Source organism: Hydra vulgaris, chromosome 02 (genome assembly GCF_038396675.1).
Source record: "Hydra vulgaris chromosome 02, alternate assembly HydraT2T_AEP".
NCBI lineage: Eukaryota > Metazoa > Cnidaria > Hydrozoa > Anthoathecata > Hydridae > Hydra > Hydra vulgaris.
Window position 1 is genome coordinate 51,900,474 of NC_088921.1, and position 17,027 is coordinate 51,917,500.

General features: G+C 28.9%; 1 protein-coding gene across 2 annotated transcripts in view; it reads left to right on the forward strand.

Moving 5' to 3' along the window:
* The window catches only part of LOC100211463 (metacaspase-2), an 84,232-nt gene that overhangs the window by 6,894 nt on the left and 60,311 nt on the right, over window positions 1–17,027 (forward strand). For both annotated transcript variants that reach the window (XM_065791322.1, XM_065791323.1), the window contains exons 2-6: window positions 11,479–11,546; window positions 11,985–12,062; window positions 12,272–12,331; window positions 15,800–15,876; window positions 16,060–16,133. In XM_065791322.1, the coding sequence (XP_065647394.1) occupies window positions 11,479–11,546; window positions 11,985–12,062; window positions 12,272–12,331; window positions 15,800–15,876; window positions 16,060–16,133 (357 nt within the window). The remainder of the gene's footprint in view (window positions 1–11,478; window positions 11,547–11,984; window positions 12,063–12,271; window positions 12,332–15,799; window positions 15,877–16,059; window positions 16,134–17,027) is intronic.

Sequence of the window (17,027 nt, forward strand, 5' to 3'; positions counted from 1 at the left end):
TGACTACCACCTAAATATTTCACTTATTACTTAATATCCGGAGATTTTTAATTATATTATAAGCCCCAAACCTTCAAAGAAATACAACAAATATGGATATGTTTACAAAAAATATGGATGTGCTTAGATTGCTTAAAAGGGAATTTTAGCGTTAAAAAGCGTTTTGCATTTATATAATATATATTTCCGAATAATAATGCAAAATCAACCTAACACTTATAGTCTTATTAAAGTTGACACCTCGTTTTTGTTTGGCTACTCTTTGCTAAGATTACACCGGAATTGCACTGTTTGTAGCTATTTATAGAGTACGTTTTAGTCTAAAATATTTTCATTGGTACGTTAATTTGGATTTTTTTTATTATCTTATTTCTCAGCGCAGCGCAGGTGGACATTAGTTTGTAGTTTGGTGCTGGGACTCTTTCTCATTGAAGGCCACTTTTCTCTTGTGAGTTTTAGGCTTTAGCATGCTTAACCAAATGGGAGATCCACTACTGTACATACCTACATACATAAATATATAATTTTATTTTAAAACACATTTTATTTTCAATTTGAAATTATATTTTACATATATATATAAAATTGTATATAAAGTATGGTTTACACTGCGAATTTTTTTTTCGAAAGAATTGTATTGCTACTTTTAGCAGTTTAAGCAGTTAAACTTTAAAATGAAAATTTTTCCAGGAAATGGGAAAATTAGAAAGATTAATTGGTTCTTCACTGCTAAAAGTAGCAATCTGATTCTTTTAAACTCTATACATTTTTTAACAAAAATAAAAAGATCGATAGTATCATAATAACAATAGTTATTCTTATTTTAGGGGAATGAGTAGGAGCGAGGGGAATGAGTAGGGGTGATGGTGGAATATTAACCACTAGAAACATTTTTTTTTAGAATCACACTTGTGATAAATATATTTTATCATAGCTATTAAGTATGTCTAAGACACTAAACAATCTAAAGTTTGAGTTTCCAAAGTTTACTTTGACAATTATCGTTAAAAAAAAAAAAAAAAAAAAAAACATTTAATATTATTGCAATAGTTAATACATATTACTGAAACCATGCATTAAAAAAGAAATTTACTTGCTAGTCTATTAAGTTTTTTTTTTTGCGAGATTTCATTTCCAGAGGGTACGAAACGTTCGTTGGACGTCTTAAGAACATTATAAGGACTTGCGTGGAGTTTGTTCTTCTACTTTTCTAAACTGAAACCTAAAATAAGTTAACTGACAAATAATCATGTTAAGTACAATTGTGAGGAATTTATTTTTTCCTCCCTGTGAGACTAAAGAAATTATTTTACGTTTAACCTTTTGTATTTCTCACCAACTGATTGCGAATCTAAAAAAATAACTACAACGTAAACTATACTATAACGTTAATTCCCTAGCGGGTTAGGACGCGCGGCTCACAGCACACTTATAAGTCATATTTTCTCAAATGTAATTCCTTTAAGGCTTCAAACGCACGTTTATAAAGTCATTGGTGCAACATAAACGGCTAATTACTCTCTAGAGGTGATTTACAGGAGATTTACAGCACAGTATTAGCTGTTGCCAATCCTTATAAAAATAATAATTGAATCTAGTTGACCCTAAAAAATTTTGTTTTAGTTCACTAAAATTTATTTTATTAGTTTTACCATAATGAACGTAGCAGAACAGTTATGCTTATTGTGCGGTAAATCTCTTTATTGCTAAAGTGGTACTTGTTCAAAGAGGTACGTATTTCTTAGATACTTTTTCAGAAGCATAGTTGTAATACTAAGTCTTCAATTCGTCACTTTAATTATGCCATTTACAAATAAACAAACGAATATTCAAACAAAATAAAGTCTGGCAATAAATTTATTATATGTAGGTTTGGAAAACCAAATAAATTGCCGTAAAGACTATTCAAATACTAAGAGCATTCAACAAATAACAAATAATCATTTTCAATTTGGAGGCAAGTGCATCATTAGTAAATGTTCCAAGACTTTGCTGGACGTTAGGGAGGTTTGATTTCAAATTAAATTCACTATTCTGCGAAAGATCTGCGAATTTAAAAGTGAAGGTAAGAAAATGTATCAAAAGAGGCAAGCAATTGCCATAGTATCAACTATGGCCATAAAAAGTTCGGTGCTAGAATTAGCTCAAATGCGGAATGACAAATGGGTCGAATTGTTGAGACAGCTGCCCCAATTATTCGAGAGGACATACGTTGTCGTGCTTATAAATTAGAACAAAATCCTTCATTTCATAATATGATGATTATCTCACAGGAACAAGTTCCAGGAAGCTTACGAGTATTTGTTGAAAACGTGTTTAATAAGGACAAAAAGAATAAGGAGAATACCTTAAAATGTAAATGCGTCACTTAAGAGCATAATATTGTTTGTGCAATAAGACCAAAATCATTTCTCTATAACATTCAAATTGGGTTGCCTGTGACGATTAGATAGAATCACATGCATTGATTCAGTTTGTTTTTGATAATGTTGATTTTAACATCCATACATTAGATGGTCACAATAATTTTCACAGCACGGATGGAATTCAATGTAATACTCCAGCGCATGCAATCAGTTTGTATACAGATATTAACAGGCCAAACATTCTACCTACTTCAAAAAAAATTGCATCTGTTGGTAAGATAAAATTTCCTACTTAGAAGAAGCCAGGGAGCACAGGTCTTTGAGATCTAATTGTGAAGGACGTATATGGGGTTACAGAAACTGCGTTGTTTCTTGATGAACTATTACAACTTGACTCAACGTGGATGTGTGGTTGGATTATATGGCACTATCTATTACCAAAAGTCATCCGTACAAATTGCCTTATGTCTCGCCAATTTCTTTAATTAGCAATGCCCCAGAAGATTTAAGTCCAATATATACTTTACTCCTGATGACTAATGAAGAATAGAAAAAAAGCTAATCAACTGACATTTTGACACGTTTTATTAATTTCGATCAGCCTCTATTTGCCAAAGCATGCGAATTAGTAGCGACTTCCGGTATCAATGGTGATCTAACTTTGATTGCTGTTTGACTTAGGGGTTTCCATTTATTAATATCCTTCATGGTAGCTATTGGGCAAAATATGTCTGAGATTTAAGGAACTGCTTATGCAAAGGCTTCCGTGGTTCACATGCTGAATGGTCATTCCTATGTACGGGCACATTGAGCACACTTTATGACTCAATTACCGCTGGCAATAGTTGTGCTACAGGAGTTAATTGAACCAATAGTAAAAACTAATAAAGTTGAGATCAGCAATTTACTTTTCCAGATTATGAACAACTATCATCTGCAAAACGTCTCAACAAATGTCTGATTCTTGGATACATATTAGGCAGAATGAACGCAACAAAGCAGTCTGCATAAATGCTATGAACAAAATGAATTTTACTTAAAACGGTTGGATCAAGTTTTATCCTTGGGTTCCATGACAACTTTTGTGAAGGTTCATGGAGAAGAAGTAGTTTTTTAATACTCTGCAGCTCTCCGTATAACATATAACATGTACAATTCGTATAACATGCACAGTTAAAACAGATGAAGAACTTGCAGCATGTTTTAAGCACAATTTGGAACCGAGGGATTTAGGACTTTTTGATGAGTTGCTTTTAATGCAAAAGGTTCAACAGCAGTTCTATGTGATGCAATAGAATCAATAATGTCATGTTATAAAACAACACTTGTCTCAAAATTTGTCATGGAGGGTATCTACTTCATCGCATTCCATGGATGAAATTAGCGACATATAAAGATATATATAAATATTATGCATCAAACACAATGAAATTGCTCATGTCGGAGAACAACTATTCCAAGCATTGTACGGATCAAAAAGCAAATTGATTTCGCTTAATAAGTTTTGTTGTTACGAGTATCTTTGCAGAGTAGCATCAAAACCAGTTCACAAAACATTCGATTTAGCTGTATTACCTCCAACATCTTCCGGAGCAAACGCAACATTCACTCCGTGTCTACCATCAAGTACAGCATTGGCGCATTGATACCTAGGATCCACTGAAATGGGGTTGGAAAATGATAGGATCAAATCTCTTACCAACATCAAACCTTCAAACGCCAGCTCCAGAAAATTTGTCGCATTTTGTGAGCTGTAACTGCAAAACTAGATGCATTAAAAATTGTAAACGTAAAAAAGGTAAACGTATGTAAACGTAAGGTAAACGTAAGGTAAACGTAGTCCTTTGAATCATAAAACGATAATAGCAATTAAAGTAACACAAAACTTTTTACAAAAAAATACGTTCCTCTAGTAGTTGATTTGCAACGATTGAAAACGGCTTTTAATAGATAATTTAATTGTATTTAGGTGGAGTTGCTCATCAATGTGTAGGTTATGCCATTGAGTTAATGGCTCAAATCCTGCAATCGTAAATGATGCTGACACATCTGATGAAGATAAAGATTATGAAAATGACGCAAATGGAGATGTCAATAGTTCAGATGAAAAGCCAATATAAACAATTTACAATCAGATATATTAAAGTTTTAGTTTCAGCTTGCCCCCCTCCCTCCTCCTCCATCACATCCTATGCTGAATCCGCAACTGTATTTTACATCAGTTTTCTAGCTCCAGCAAAGTTAAAACGTTAGCATTTATTTGCAAGATTTTTTCATATTTTGGCCCTACTACACAACTGCGTTCAAGCTTTTCTAAAAAACTTTAGCAACAACAATTACTCTCAAAGACTTTTGTCTCTTGAATCGAACTTCTGACCAAAAACTTTAACTTTGTACCTTATCTCTCAACTGATATTTTCAAAGTTTTCGATATTTTAACATTTTTAATTTACATTTAAGCTATTGAATTTACCAATTAAAAAAACAAAAAAACATACTAAATTTTCTTGATTTTGGCCATCTTGAGTCCCACTTTTGAGCCTTAAAACAATGTATTTACCTCTTAAGTTTTTTAATTAGAATTAGACCCATTTCCAGTAAATACCAGCAATTTTTGGTAATAAGTTGCTTCAAGCTGGTCTGGATAGTTTTTAAAAAAATAAGAGCTAACTCAAAAATTAAGTTAACTAGTAACGATCTTATTTAAGAAATAGCTCCAAAAAATCAACATAAATGAATCGCTTTAAAGACGCCATATTTTGTAGACTTACAAAAAACTGCGTTATTAAAAGTAAGTAAATCCAAATAAAACGCAAACATTCCAGCGAAAATTTATTATTTTTTCTGCATCAAGTTAAAGTTTTCAAGCTAAAAAGATAAATGTTTTTTTTTTCCAACATATAAAAAACAAAAATCTGAAGTCTTTTGTTAATTGTCTATTTAAACCAAAATAAGTTGCAACATCCAAAACCAAGTTTTTTTTATTAATGCTTTATTTAAATAAGTTCGTCTAACTATATAGCCTTTATGAAAACTACCCATTTTTACTGGTCCCAAACATGTCTAAAAAATTATAAAACTTTAAAAATTAAATTATTTACGTTTCATTATACATGAAAATACCCGGGAAACATTTTCCCGTTATTTTCATTAATGTAATAAAATGTAAATAAAATAAAACAAAAATAAAATAATAAATGTATATTTATGTTGGCGTCAATGACACCAATAAAAAAAAAAAAAGTTAAAAACTTCGTTTATTATTATTTTCTTTTAAAATTTTCAAGTTTTTTTGGTCTAATAAAGGTACTCTCGCTTGAAGCAATTGATTTTCCTAAAAAAAGTTGAAAATGGCTAAATTGCTAAAAGTTTGAAATTTACCTTCAGTCGACATCAGTTGCGGATCCATAGGGGAAGGTGGGGTGGGGGGGGGGGGGGGGTGTGGGTGGGGTGGGGGTGGGGTGGGGGGGGTGGGGGGGTCGCCCCATTCCCCCCCCCCCCCCCCCACCTCCCCTCTTCTTCCTCCTTACATGATTTGAAAAAATATTTTTTTTATCTAGTATTTGTAAACTTTTATAAAAAAATCAATCACGTTTTCAACATGTACTGGACTTTCTCTGTGCACATTAAGTAAGGCCAACTCGACTAGTCTGTTTTCTATCATTGGTGTTTTCAGCCAATTTTTAATTCTTTGCATGGTTGAAAAGCTACTTTCAGCACTGGCGACACTTACAGGACATGATATGAAAATTTGAAACATTTTTTAAGTGATTGGATATTGCACTTGGTCACACAAATCAAAAATAACAGAAAGATCAGTAGGTAGTGAACGTGATTCCTCTCTCATCTTACGTCCTTATACATATCACTGCCATAGTGCAACTTCTGATGTAAATTCAGATGCAGATAAGTTTTGAATAGTCCAAGAATGACGCTATAGACATTACTGATTGCAGAAAGAGTTTCTACAATATCTTTATGATTCAGCGTAAAATTATTTTTTGGCATCAAGCATAGATTTGAAGACATTGTAGATTTTCATTAGAACATTTACAATGTCTACAAATCTATGCTTTGATGTCTATGTATTTATGTCCAATATCAACGCATCATTTTGTAGTTAGTTAATGGTTTTCATGGCAGTTCTAACAGGTTTTTAATAGTTATAATATCAATATTCGTACCAACAAAGTTTCCAATGTCATTAATAAACCCAGCATTTGAAATCTGACTTAAACATGTTCGACTAATTTCAGAGGTCAGGTTGAGGCTCACTTAAAATCTGTTCATTTTCTGAAACAGGCATAACTATGTCAAGTGAGATATCATTCCTTTTCTGCCTTTCTCCGTTGATGTCTTTGTCTTGTAGTTATCATTTATCATGTTAAATATATTGAATATTAATACTAATACTAATTTCCGGTGGTGATACTGATACGATTTTGAGATCATTTGTTCTTTTAGTATCCTTAATAGTAGCAGTAAAACTAGTTAAAGGTATTTCAACACAATTTTCTAAACTACTGCAACCAAAAAAGATTAGTCCTTTTCATTGCGTCTCGAAAAAAAAATAATTATTATGGCAACAGTCTATAACTTTTTTTTTTTAATTGTAAATTGATGTTAAACTAATATTACAAAGTTTAAAACTACTAATTTTGAAAGTAATTTTTTTTACTATTGATTGGCAACTAAGTAATTGCAGATTTCACCCATAGATGGCTTAAGTTGAATTTTTAGGTTTGCTAATGTAATCGAAATGTCAAACACATTTTGTTATTTGATCAGCTGTGTAGTTTTTGTTTGGCGTTTGTTGAAAAATAGAAAATCAAAACGAACATTTTCGTCACATTTTACTTTTTTATTTCCGGAAAGGAAAAAACGCATTGTAAGCTCACAAAAAGTTATGTGCTGTTTATGGTGACAAAGCTTTAAAAGAACGGCAGTGTCAAAATGGTTTGCCAAATTTCGTTCTGCTGATTTTTCACTCAAAGATGAAAAGCGCTCTGGTCGTCCAGTTGAAGTTGATGACGACTAAATCAAATCAATAATCAATACGGATTGTCACAGTACAACACGTGAGATTGCAAAGAAGCTTCATGTATTACATACGTGCATAGAAAATCGCTTAAAACAACTTTGCTATGTACGAAAATTCGAAATATATGTTCCTCATGAACTGAAAGTAAAAATCGTTTAACACAACGCATAAACATCTGCGATTTGTTAAAGAAACGTAATGAAAATGATCCATTTTTAAAACGATTGATAAAAAATGGGTTATTTACAACAATGTCAATCGGAAAAGATCGTAGTAAAAGTTATGTTATCAGTTTGGTGGGATTACAAAGAAATTATCTACTTTGAACTTTTACCACCCAAACAAACAGTCAATTCAAATGTCTACATTGCAAAACTAGCAAAATTGAACAATGCAGTTGAAAAAAAGCGGCCCAAATTGACAAATCGGAAAGGTGTTGTATTCCATCATGACAATGCAAGGCCACACATATTTTTGGTCTCTCGGCAAAAGCTATTGGAGCTTTTGGTTGGGATGTTTTGCCACATCCACCATATAGTCCTGACCTTGCACCATCTGATTACTTTTCATTTCAATCTTTGCAAAACTCCTTGAATGGTAAAAATTTCAATAATGATGATGGTGTCATTTTTTGCTGATCATAACCAGAAGTTTTATGAACGTAGAATTATGTTGCTGCATGAAAGATGGCAAAAGATCATTACTCAAAATGGGCAGTACATTATAGAATAAAGTTATTTCGTTCCATGAAGAAATTGTCTTTTATTTTCTTAAAAAATCCTTAATTACTTAGTTGCCAACCCAATATTTAGTTTAAGTGTCGTTTAAGTCAATAACATTTGATCAAAAAACTTACTTAATCATTCAATATACTCTAATTAATTGCTGTTACTTGTTGAATAAAAAGCACTAGTTTCTAATAAAACAACTAATGCATTAATTTAACAAGTTTGCATTAGGTAAATTATTTTTTTAAAATTATAAAAAACAATAAGATAAACTGAGATAATTGAAGAGATAATTATTTAAAAGAATTTTAGAGAACAAGACAGAAAAAAGCTGAAAAACATTTAAAAAAATACTCTGTTGTAAAACCAAAAACCTTAATAAATGTTTCAACATTTCGGCTATGCCTAACGTTCAGTTTATTATTTCACTTTGAATGTATTTGAAAGTGTTACTAATATCAAACTAATAACACAATGTTAAATTGCGTCATTAATAAAAAACTTACTGAAAAGTAAAATAGTGATTCAATTAAGTTGTGCCGCACAAATTTTAAACCGGTGTAGCAGCCTAAAATAGCTCCCGGTAAATAAATACTCCCGTAGTACTTATTTCCTTGTCAAAAAGTACTCCCCCTGTCATTTTAGGCTAGTAAATAAATACTCTTTTTAGTAAATAAGTACTCCCAATGAGAGTATTTATTTGCTTGTCTAATAATGCTTCTTATTAAATTCTGTTTTATGGTAAACTGAGCAGTATTAAGTTATAGTTAAGTTCTTTAACTTATTAAAAACCAAGTGAACTTAGTATATCAAGGCTGAAAAAACATTTTAGGACATCGCGATGCATCGCTGTATTCTAAAATTTTTCCTTCAAAATCGAAAGTAAATTTTCCACACTCTTAGAATAAAAAATGGCGCGACATGATAATTTTTGTAGCAATTAAAAAATACCTTGAAGAAATAGTTACCCTGTATAACTTAAGGCTGATAAAGTAAAGAAATCTAATTTTAAAAAAGCTTGCATGAATTTTAGCATTTTATCTGGACAATTGTTATACCGTAGCAAAAAGTTAGTCATTGCTTGTAAAGATCAATAGCAAAGATAATATCTGACATTCATTTTGGTCTTAGTGAAAATTCCAAAGCAGAGGAAATGGCCTTGTGAAGAGTAACATCTCTTACCTTATCGTGTAAGAGATGCAACTCATCATAAAAATTTTTGAAGGTTTCACTGGCACAATAATAAATTCGACGCAGAAGAGTTTATTCAAAAATGTGATCAATGTCAAAAACATGGTAAAATAATAAGTTCTTCAACAGAAGTTCTGTTGAAGAACTTATTAGTCTATCATGTTTTTGTAATGTTTTAAATGATATTCTGTCAGAACTGCATTCCATTCCAATTGTAAGTAAAGTAAATAATGGAACAAGTTGGAATTGATATTTGTAATTTGCCAGAAGTTCATGGTTTTAGACATTTAGTTGTCTGTATTTTGCAAAATGGTCAGATTATTTTACACAATGGTCAGAAGTTAAACCTCTTAAAAACAAAACTGCTGATTAAATTACACTCTTTTTATATGAAGTAACCTGTCAATACGGGTGCAATAAAATACAAATTAATGATCAAGGAGGAGAGTTTAATGATTAATTTGAACGTCAGAATAGAGCTGTAAAAGAAGCATTAGTTAAAGTTCTTGATGAAAAAGCTGTGGAATGGATGGCTGGAATGAATGGCTGTGGAATGGCCTTAAATTATTGAAAGAATATTATTTGCACATCGTGTTAGCAAGCGCAATTCAACAAAATATTCACAATTTTTTCTAATATATAATCGAGAACCTACTTTACCTGTAGATGTTAAATACAGATTGGTTGATATTAAAAAGCATGACATTAAAAGTTTTGACAGAGAAACTTTTGATGCAGTTGTTACTTCTTTTATTTCTTTACGAGAAGAAATTTTCTATAACGCATTTAAGAACATTCAAACTGCTCAAAATAAACACCAGAAAGATTATAGTAAACGCCATCAAGCACCTCATTTGATTGGAATTAGTGATAAAGTTCTTTTAAATAATCAAAAACGGATAGATAGAAAAGGAGGAAAATTTTCATTTACATGGCTTGGTCCATATTCAGTCATTCAATTTCTAAAAACAACTTGTGCACTTTGGTTAACCACAGTACCTATTATAATTACAAACTGTAAATATTTACTTTTACCTACTAATTGTTTTTTTGTACTAAAATCGCAGGTCAAAAATGGTTCTGGGTTCCAGTATTAGCAGTTTAGATTTTAAATACTACAAGATTTGATTCTAAATACTACAAGATATAAGTGTTTAATAGAGAAATAAAAAATTAACAACAGGAAACCCAATAAAATTAGCTAAAAAGGGCTAAGGCGTGTGTTTAAGGGGGGGGGGGGGAGCGAAGAGTTGATTACCAAAAAAAGCGGTACAAATAGAAAGAAAAAAATCCCCTTAATAAAATTTCGAGGTACCACGGTATTTTTACTATTTTTGAAAACTTTAAATGAAGTAAAATAACAAAAGAACAGCCGCTTTTCAATGTAAAAATACTAAAACCATTTGTTTTTTTAATCAATGTTGTTACGCTAATAATTATTTAATCAGTATGCATCAGAGAGATGCGACGCGTCTCCTTAAATTCAATGTCATATTTATTTATATATTTCAAATTCAACTTTAGGAAAGTACTTATATCCTGGAGGGGTATTTATATTCTAAAAAATAATTACTCCTGTGAGTATTTACTTCCTAGGATATAAATACTCCCGGAGTACATACTTCTTTGGAAATAAATACTCCGGGAGTATTTATTGATGGGAGTAATTTTAGACTGAAAAATAATGATTTTATAAACAATGTAACAAAACAATCTAGATTACATTAAAAAATCACACACACACACATATATATATATTTATAGGCAATATTACACACATGCATTATTACTTTATGCCCATTACTATATGAAAATCAATATACAATATGTATATATATATATATATATATATATATATATATATATATATATATATATATTATATATATATATATATATATATATATATATATATTATATATATATATATATATATATATATATATATATATATATATATATATATATATATATATATATATGTACATGTCTATTTTTAAGATTAATATGTACATGTCTATTTTTAAGATTAATTAATTAAGATAGAGAATTTTATGCTGATTAAGAATAATATTAAATATAAAGGCCTAAAAATTTGAAGAAAGAACTCTAATTTGATGTTTCTTTTTATAAAAAATATGTCACTTTTTAGATATGTCAACAACTTGTCACTTTAGAAAAAAGAAGACGCTTGTTGAAAGCTATAAGTAATTATGCAAAGTAATTATACATATTATGTTAATTTTATCTTATTATCTACTTTCACTTTTTTTTCTGTCTCATGTCCATTTGCAAGATGATACCCACCAAGTTAAGCATCTACTACTCTATATGCCTAATTCACTTTTTTTTGATATATTCATGCCCTTCCTCAATCTTTTGCTAAAATTTTACTTGTTTTAAATGGTGATCATATAGTGATTTTCTATGTAGTCATTGTTTTACTTTTTTCCCAGTTTCTGCATTGATTTATGTATAGTCCATGTTTTACTGTCATAAATTATAACTCATCACTAACTTAACTTATGCTAAATATTTTTTTTTTATAATCTAAGATGCATCTCTTGTTGTTTTTGGTAGAAAAAAAAGTTAATAAAACTTGTTTTTTTCTTTTTATTTCAGGATTTTTTATATAACATTTTTTTCTAATTTTATAAGAACATCAAACATCAAACGTTTTATTAAACGCTTGGATGCTCTAGCTGAAACAAATACTGATTTGCTTGATGTTATAAGGTAATTGTTTTGAACTTGTATGCCTGTTTTAATAAAATAATTGTTATAAACTTTTATGATTTGATGCTAAAATTTATTATTTATATATTTTACATCTTATATCATTATCTATAATTATAAATAATTTTATTATTTCATCAATAACAAATATTAAAAATACACAGTTTTAAAATTTTAACCAATCAAATAATGTAAATAACTTTGTTTAGAAATGTTGTATTTGAGCAGCATAAATCAATTTATGATGATCATAAAGCCAGAAAATTATTGTAAGTATAATAATTTTTTATTCTTACATGTTTAGCATGTTAAACTAAAACTGTTGATTTTAGCATTTTCTTTTATATCTTAAAATTGATTTCATTATTACGCATCAAAGTATTTTGTTTGCGTAAGTGTTGCAAATGCTGATTAAAAAACTGCTGACAACAAACCTCTATGTATATTCAGAATAATTATGTGTGTTAACCTTAAAATGAATATATTTAAAAAGTATACATATTTTATTAAGTGATAAGCTTAACATCATTCAAGTAATAGATTGTTTAAACTAATTTAGACTTTAAAATTACTTTCTGTTATAACTTCCTAAAAGTTAAAAGCAGAAGTTACAAAATTGTGCAAAATGTAGTTTTAGTTTTCAAGTTAAAAAGTAAACAAAAGGGGCCACTTGAACCCACCTTAACACCCCAAAAAAGGGGGGGGACCGAAGTCCACCCAAATATTCTTTTCTCTACAATCATCAATACTAATTCATAAGTCCATGAATTAGCAACAACAAGATTTTTTTACATTGACATAAATATGAGAGAGAACCACAAACATCAAATATGTATCAAACTTGGGTCCAAGTAGCCTCCTCCCCTCCTTCCTCCCCGTATGATGGTACTATTATTTTTATCAAAAAAGAACCAATTTTAATGACTGTTGTGTTTATAGTAAAGTTTTATAAATAATTATTTATAAATATTAAAAGTATTACTATGAATAAGTTTTATGAACTTTTTCTGATACCTTAACTTACTATTATTATCTATTATTCATCGAAAAAAAATTTGTTTTTTATGTAAAATGTGGATTTTTTGCAATAAAATTAGCATAATGTAAGATAACTATATTCTAACTGTAAAATGTCAAATAGAAATAAACTTAGTAGATGTAGAATATATCTTGGCTATGTGTTCCATATTTATATTTATATAGGCTAGATTGAGAATTTGACTTCTCACATCATTATTATGAATAGCAATAAAATAAAACTTTTTAAATGAGTTTATTGAGTTTGGTATTGATGTTTTATTTTATAAAGATTGATGCATGTATAGGAAATGTTTGATGCATGTATAGGAAATGTTTGATGCATGTATAGGAAATGTTTGATGCATGTATAGGAAATGTTTGATGCATGTATAGGAAATGTTTGATGCATGTATAGGAAATGTTTGATGCATGTATAGGAAATGTTTGATGCATGTATAGGAAATGTTTGATGCATGTATAGGAAATGTTTTTGTTTTATTGCTGTTATTCATATCAACTGTCAATTGTATTAATTAATTATGTTTTAAATTATTTGGGTTGGCTAACACCCTGGCTTAATTTCACATTAAGCCAGGGTGTTAGCCATATACAGCAGAGTTCCCAATGGGTTTAAAATTCCCAAAATTTAATGACCTTTTTTTTTTTAAGTAATAGGATAACTTCAATAAAAGTTCTCAGTATTTTGCAGAACAATAACATTAATATTTCCAACATCGCAAAAGTGCGGTAAAAAATATATTCCTCGCTAACACCGTGTAAGTACACTGTTTTGCTTGATTTTAAATGTTAATTAAAAATTTTTGGGTAAAATTAAATTCTAGCATTAGTTAACAAATAATGAGCCTCATAAGCATAAACAATCTTTGTTGATGCTTATGAGGCTCAAATTCCTCAATGTTGGTTCAATGTAGGGCTGTACTAAAAGATTTAAAATTTCAGCAGGAACCAGATTTGCTGGAATTGTTAATAAAATTCTGGCCGGAACAAGATTTAATTGACGGAATTGTAATGAGAATTATATTTATGTAATTTTTTACCTTCAAAATTGAAAGTTAAAGCCTGCACCTCAGCATCGTGGCTATATAATATATATTTATATAACCTATAAAATATATATAACCTATTTCATTAATTTGATTCTTGTTTCATTTAAATCTAATATGTTGTTTTTATTTGTTTCTTATAATTTTATTTACTAAAAGTTTTAACCTGTATAATATTTGTATTTAAAATTATTTCTTTGTTTTCTATTTTTACATTTAGGTTAAAATTAAAATATTTACTGTATTAGGCGTCCTACACTTTTTAACTAAAATTTAGTTAACATTTAAAATAAGACTATTCTCAAAAGCAGGTAAAATTTTTGATGGAAAAAGAACTAGTTTGTTGCCTAACACTGGGTAGCAACTTTTTTTGCACCACAATATTCCTAAACTTCTAGAAATCTTTACATAATTGATTACTGCAAATAAAATTACATTGTGTTTGTTAAGAATTTTGTATTTTTTATCTCGGTTTAGCTATAGTTCTTCATTGCCCTGTAGGACAATGATTTTTTGATTTAATTTACACAGTCTGTGTCATATGTCTTAAAAAAAATTATGGCATTCTACCATGAATATTGTAATTCCGGTTGGAATTCCAGTACATCCCTAGTCTAATGTAATGTTTGTTGTTAGGTCACAGAAATGTTTTACAGAAATGTTTTATTTTGGCTGTATGTTAGCATTGTGTTGACTTTTGATTAGCTGCTCGTTATACCTATGTTAATGTTGTATATACTCAACATTGACCCATTTTTGGATTTAAATTGTAGACATCATTAGTCAAATTAAATGTTATAATTAACAATGCCTTGACATAATGCATATTTTCATTGTTTATGTAAGGTTGTAAGCACTATGTTGACATAATGCATTTTTCATTAGATTAGATAAAAACTACTAAAAATTTTCAGCAACTTTTCACTGGTGTTATTATAATGTATAAATTAAATATTTTTTATTAAAACTCGAATGTTAATGCATTTTATTTTTTACATACCAAAATATGCTGCAAAATTACTTGTGAAACTACGTTTTTTAACAAACAATGCATTTTTAACTCATACACTAAAGTGACATAAGCCATATCTGTTATTCATATTGAGCAAAGTACCTCAAAATGTAGTTGGCCCATCTGAAAATCCAATGCAATTGTGCCTGCTAACACAAAATATAGCTATCTCAGCTGCCAGTTCAATGCAGTAGTGCCAACTAGCGCAAATGCGGTTGACCCAACTGTGAATCCAATGCAGTTGTGATAACTTACACAAAATGCTGTTAGCCCAATAATACGAGCTGCTTAAGTATTCACTGTCTTTATTTCATTAATTAGTTCTTGCTTAAATTATGCTTTAAACAAGGATTGTTTTCAGTCAAAATAAAAAAATAGTTTTGTGGAATGTTTATGACTAACATTGCATGTTAAAAGCTTAATCTTGATAAAAATTTAAAAGAAATATTTAAAAAAAAATTAGTTAATTATATTGAAAGCAATATTAATAAATAATATTAATATTATGTTTTTCAATATAACCAATTTTTATTATATCCTATTGATATTAGTTATTTTTTATTAAAAATTATTATTAAAAATTACTATTTTTATTCAAATATTGTATTAACAATATTTTTTTTGTCAATTTTTTTTAAAAGTAATCTGAGAAATGAAAAGCATGTGGTTCAAATTATTAAAGGTGATGATCAATCCATGGGGTTTAAAATTCGCGGTGGTAAGAGAACTTTGATTTTTTAAATTTGTGATACTGAGTAAATTTTGTAAATGAAAAATAATTTTTTAACAATAATTTTTTAAATACATAGTTTTGAAAGCAATTTAAAAAATATAAATTTAAGTTCTAATAAATGTTTATCTTAAAAATTCAGACTTTTTTTCTTTGTTAACTTATTTCTAGGAAAGGAATATGGTGTTGGTTTCTATGTAACTTCAGTGAAGCCAAACTCGCCTGCAGATATTGCTGGTTTAAAGGCATTTTTTTAAAAATATATTTAAATTATGTTTAAATATATTATAATTGTTAAATAAATACAAAATATTCTATATGATTGATATATATACATATATATATATATATATATATATATATATATATATATATATATATATATATATATATATATATATATGTATAGTATATATATATATATATATATATATATATATATATATATATATATATATATATATACTTGGTAGTTTTGTTTTATTTTTTGATGTTAATAAAGATCTTAAACTTGGGTTTGATTTAAATACTGCTCTGTACCCTGCTTTTCGGAATATTTTTCGAAGTTTTGGTGAAAGGCCTGATACCCAAGGTAAAGACACTACAGGAAGATTGTTGCATTCTGATGGAATTTTGTTTTTAGTTTCTCTTTTTTGATGAAATTGGTGTTTAATATTCCTCAATAGCTTTTCATCGTACCCATTTTCAATAAACATGTCAATTAAAAAATTTATTTCGTTTTGCAAATGATGTTTACTACAGATGGAGTAAGCTCTGTGGAGAAAACCTTTAAATATAGCTGTTAAAATATTCGGATCGTGATTTGAATGCATTTTAATTTGAATGTTAGTGATTGCCTCTTTTCGATATACTTTGTACTCATATTTTCCTAGTGTGTTATTTGTAATGGTTATACTAGGAAAATATGGGTACAAAGTATATCGAAAAGAGGCAATCACTAACATTCAAATTAAAAAAGAAAAATCTTACAATAGCTGAGAACTTCTGAGAGTAGAAACTTGCTTTTATGTCTACCAATTCATTTTGTTTGTTTAATAACTTATTATTGTTGCAAGATATTATTATTAGTTTAATACAAGTTTCTCATATAAGGTTGCATCATTTGTTGCATCATTTGT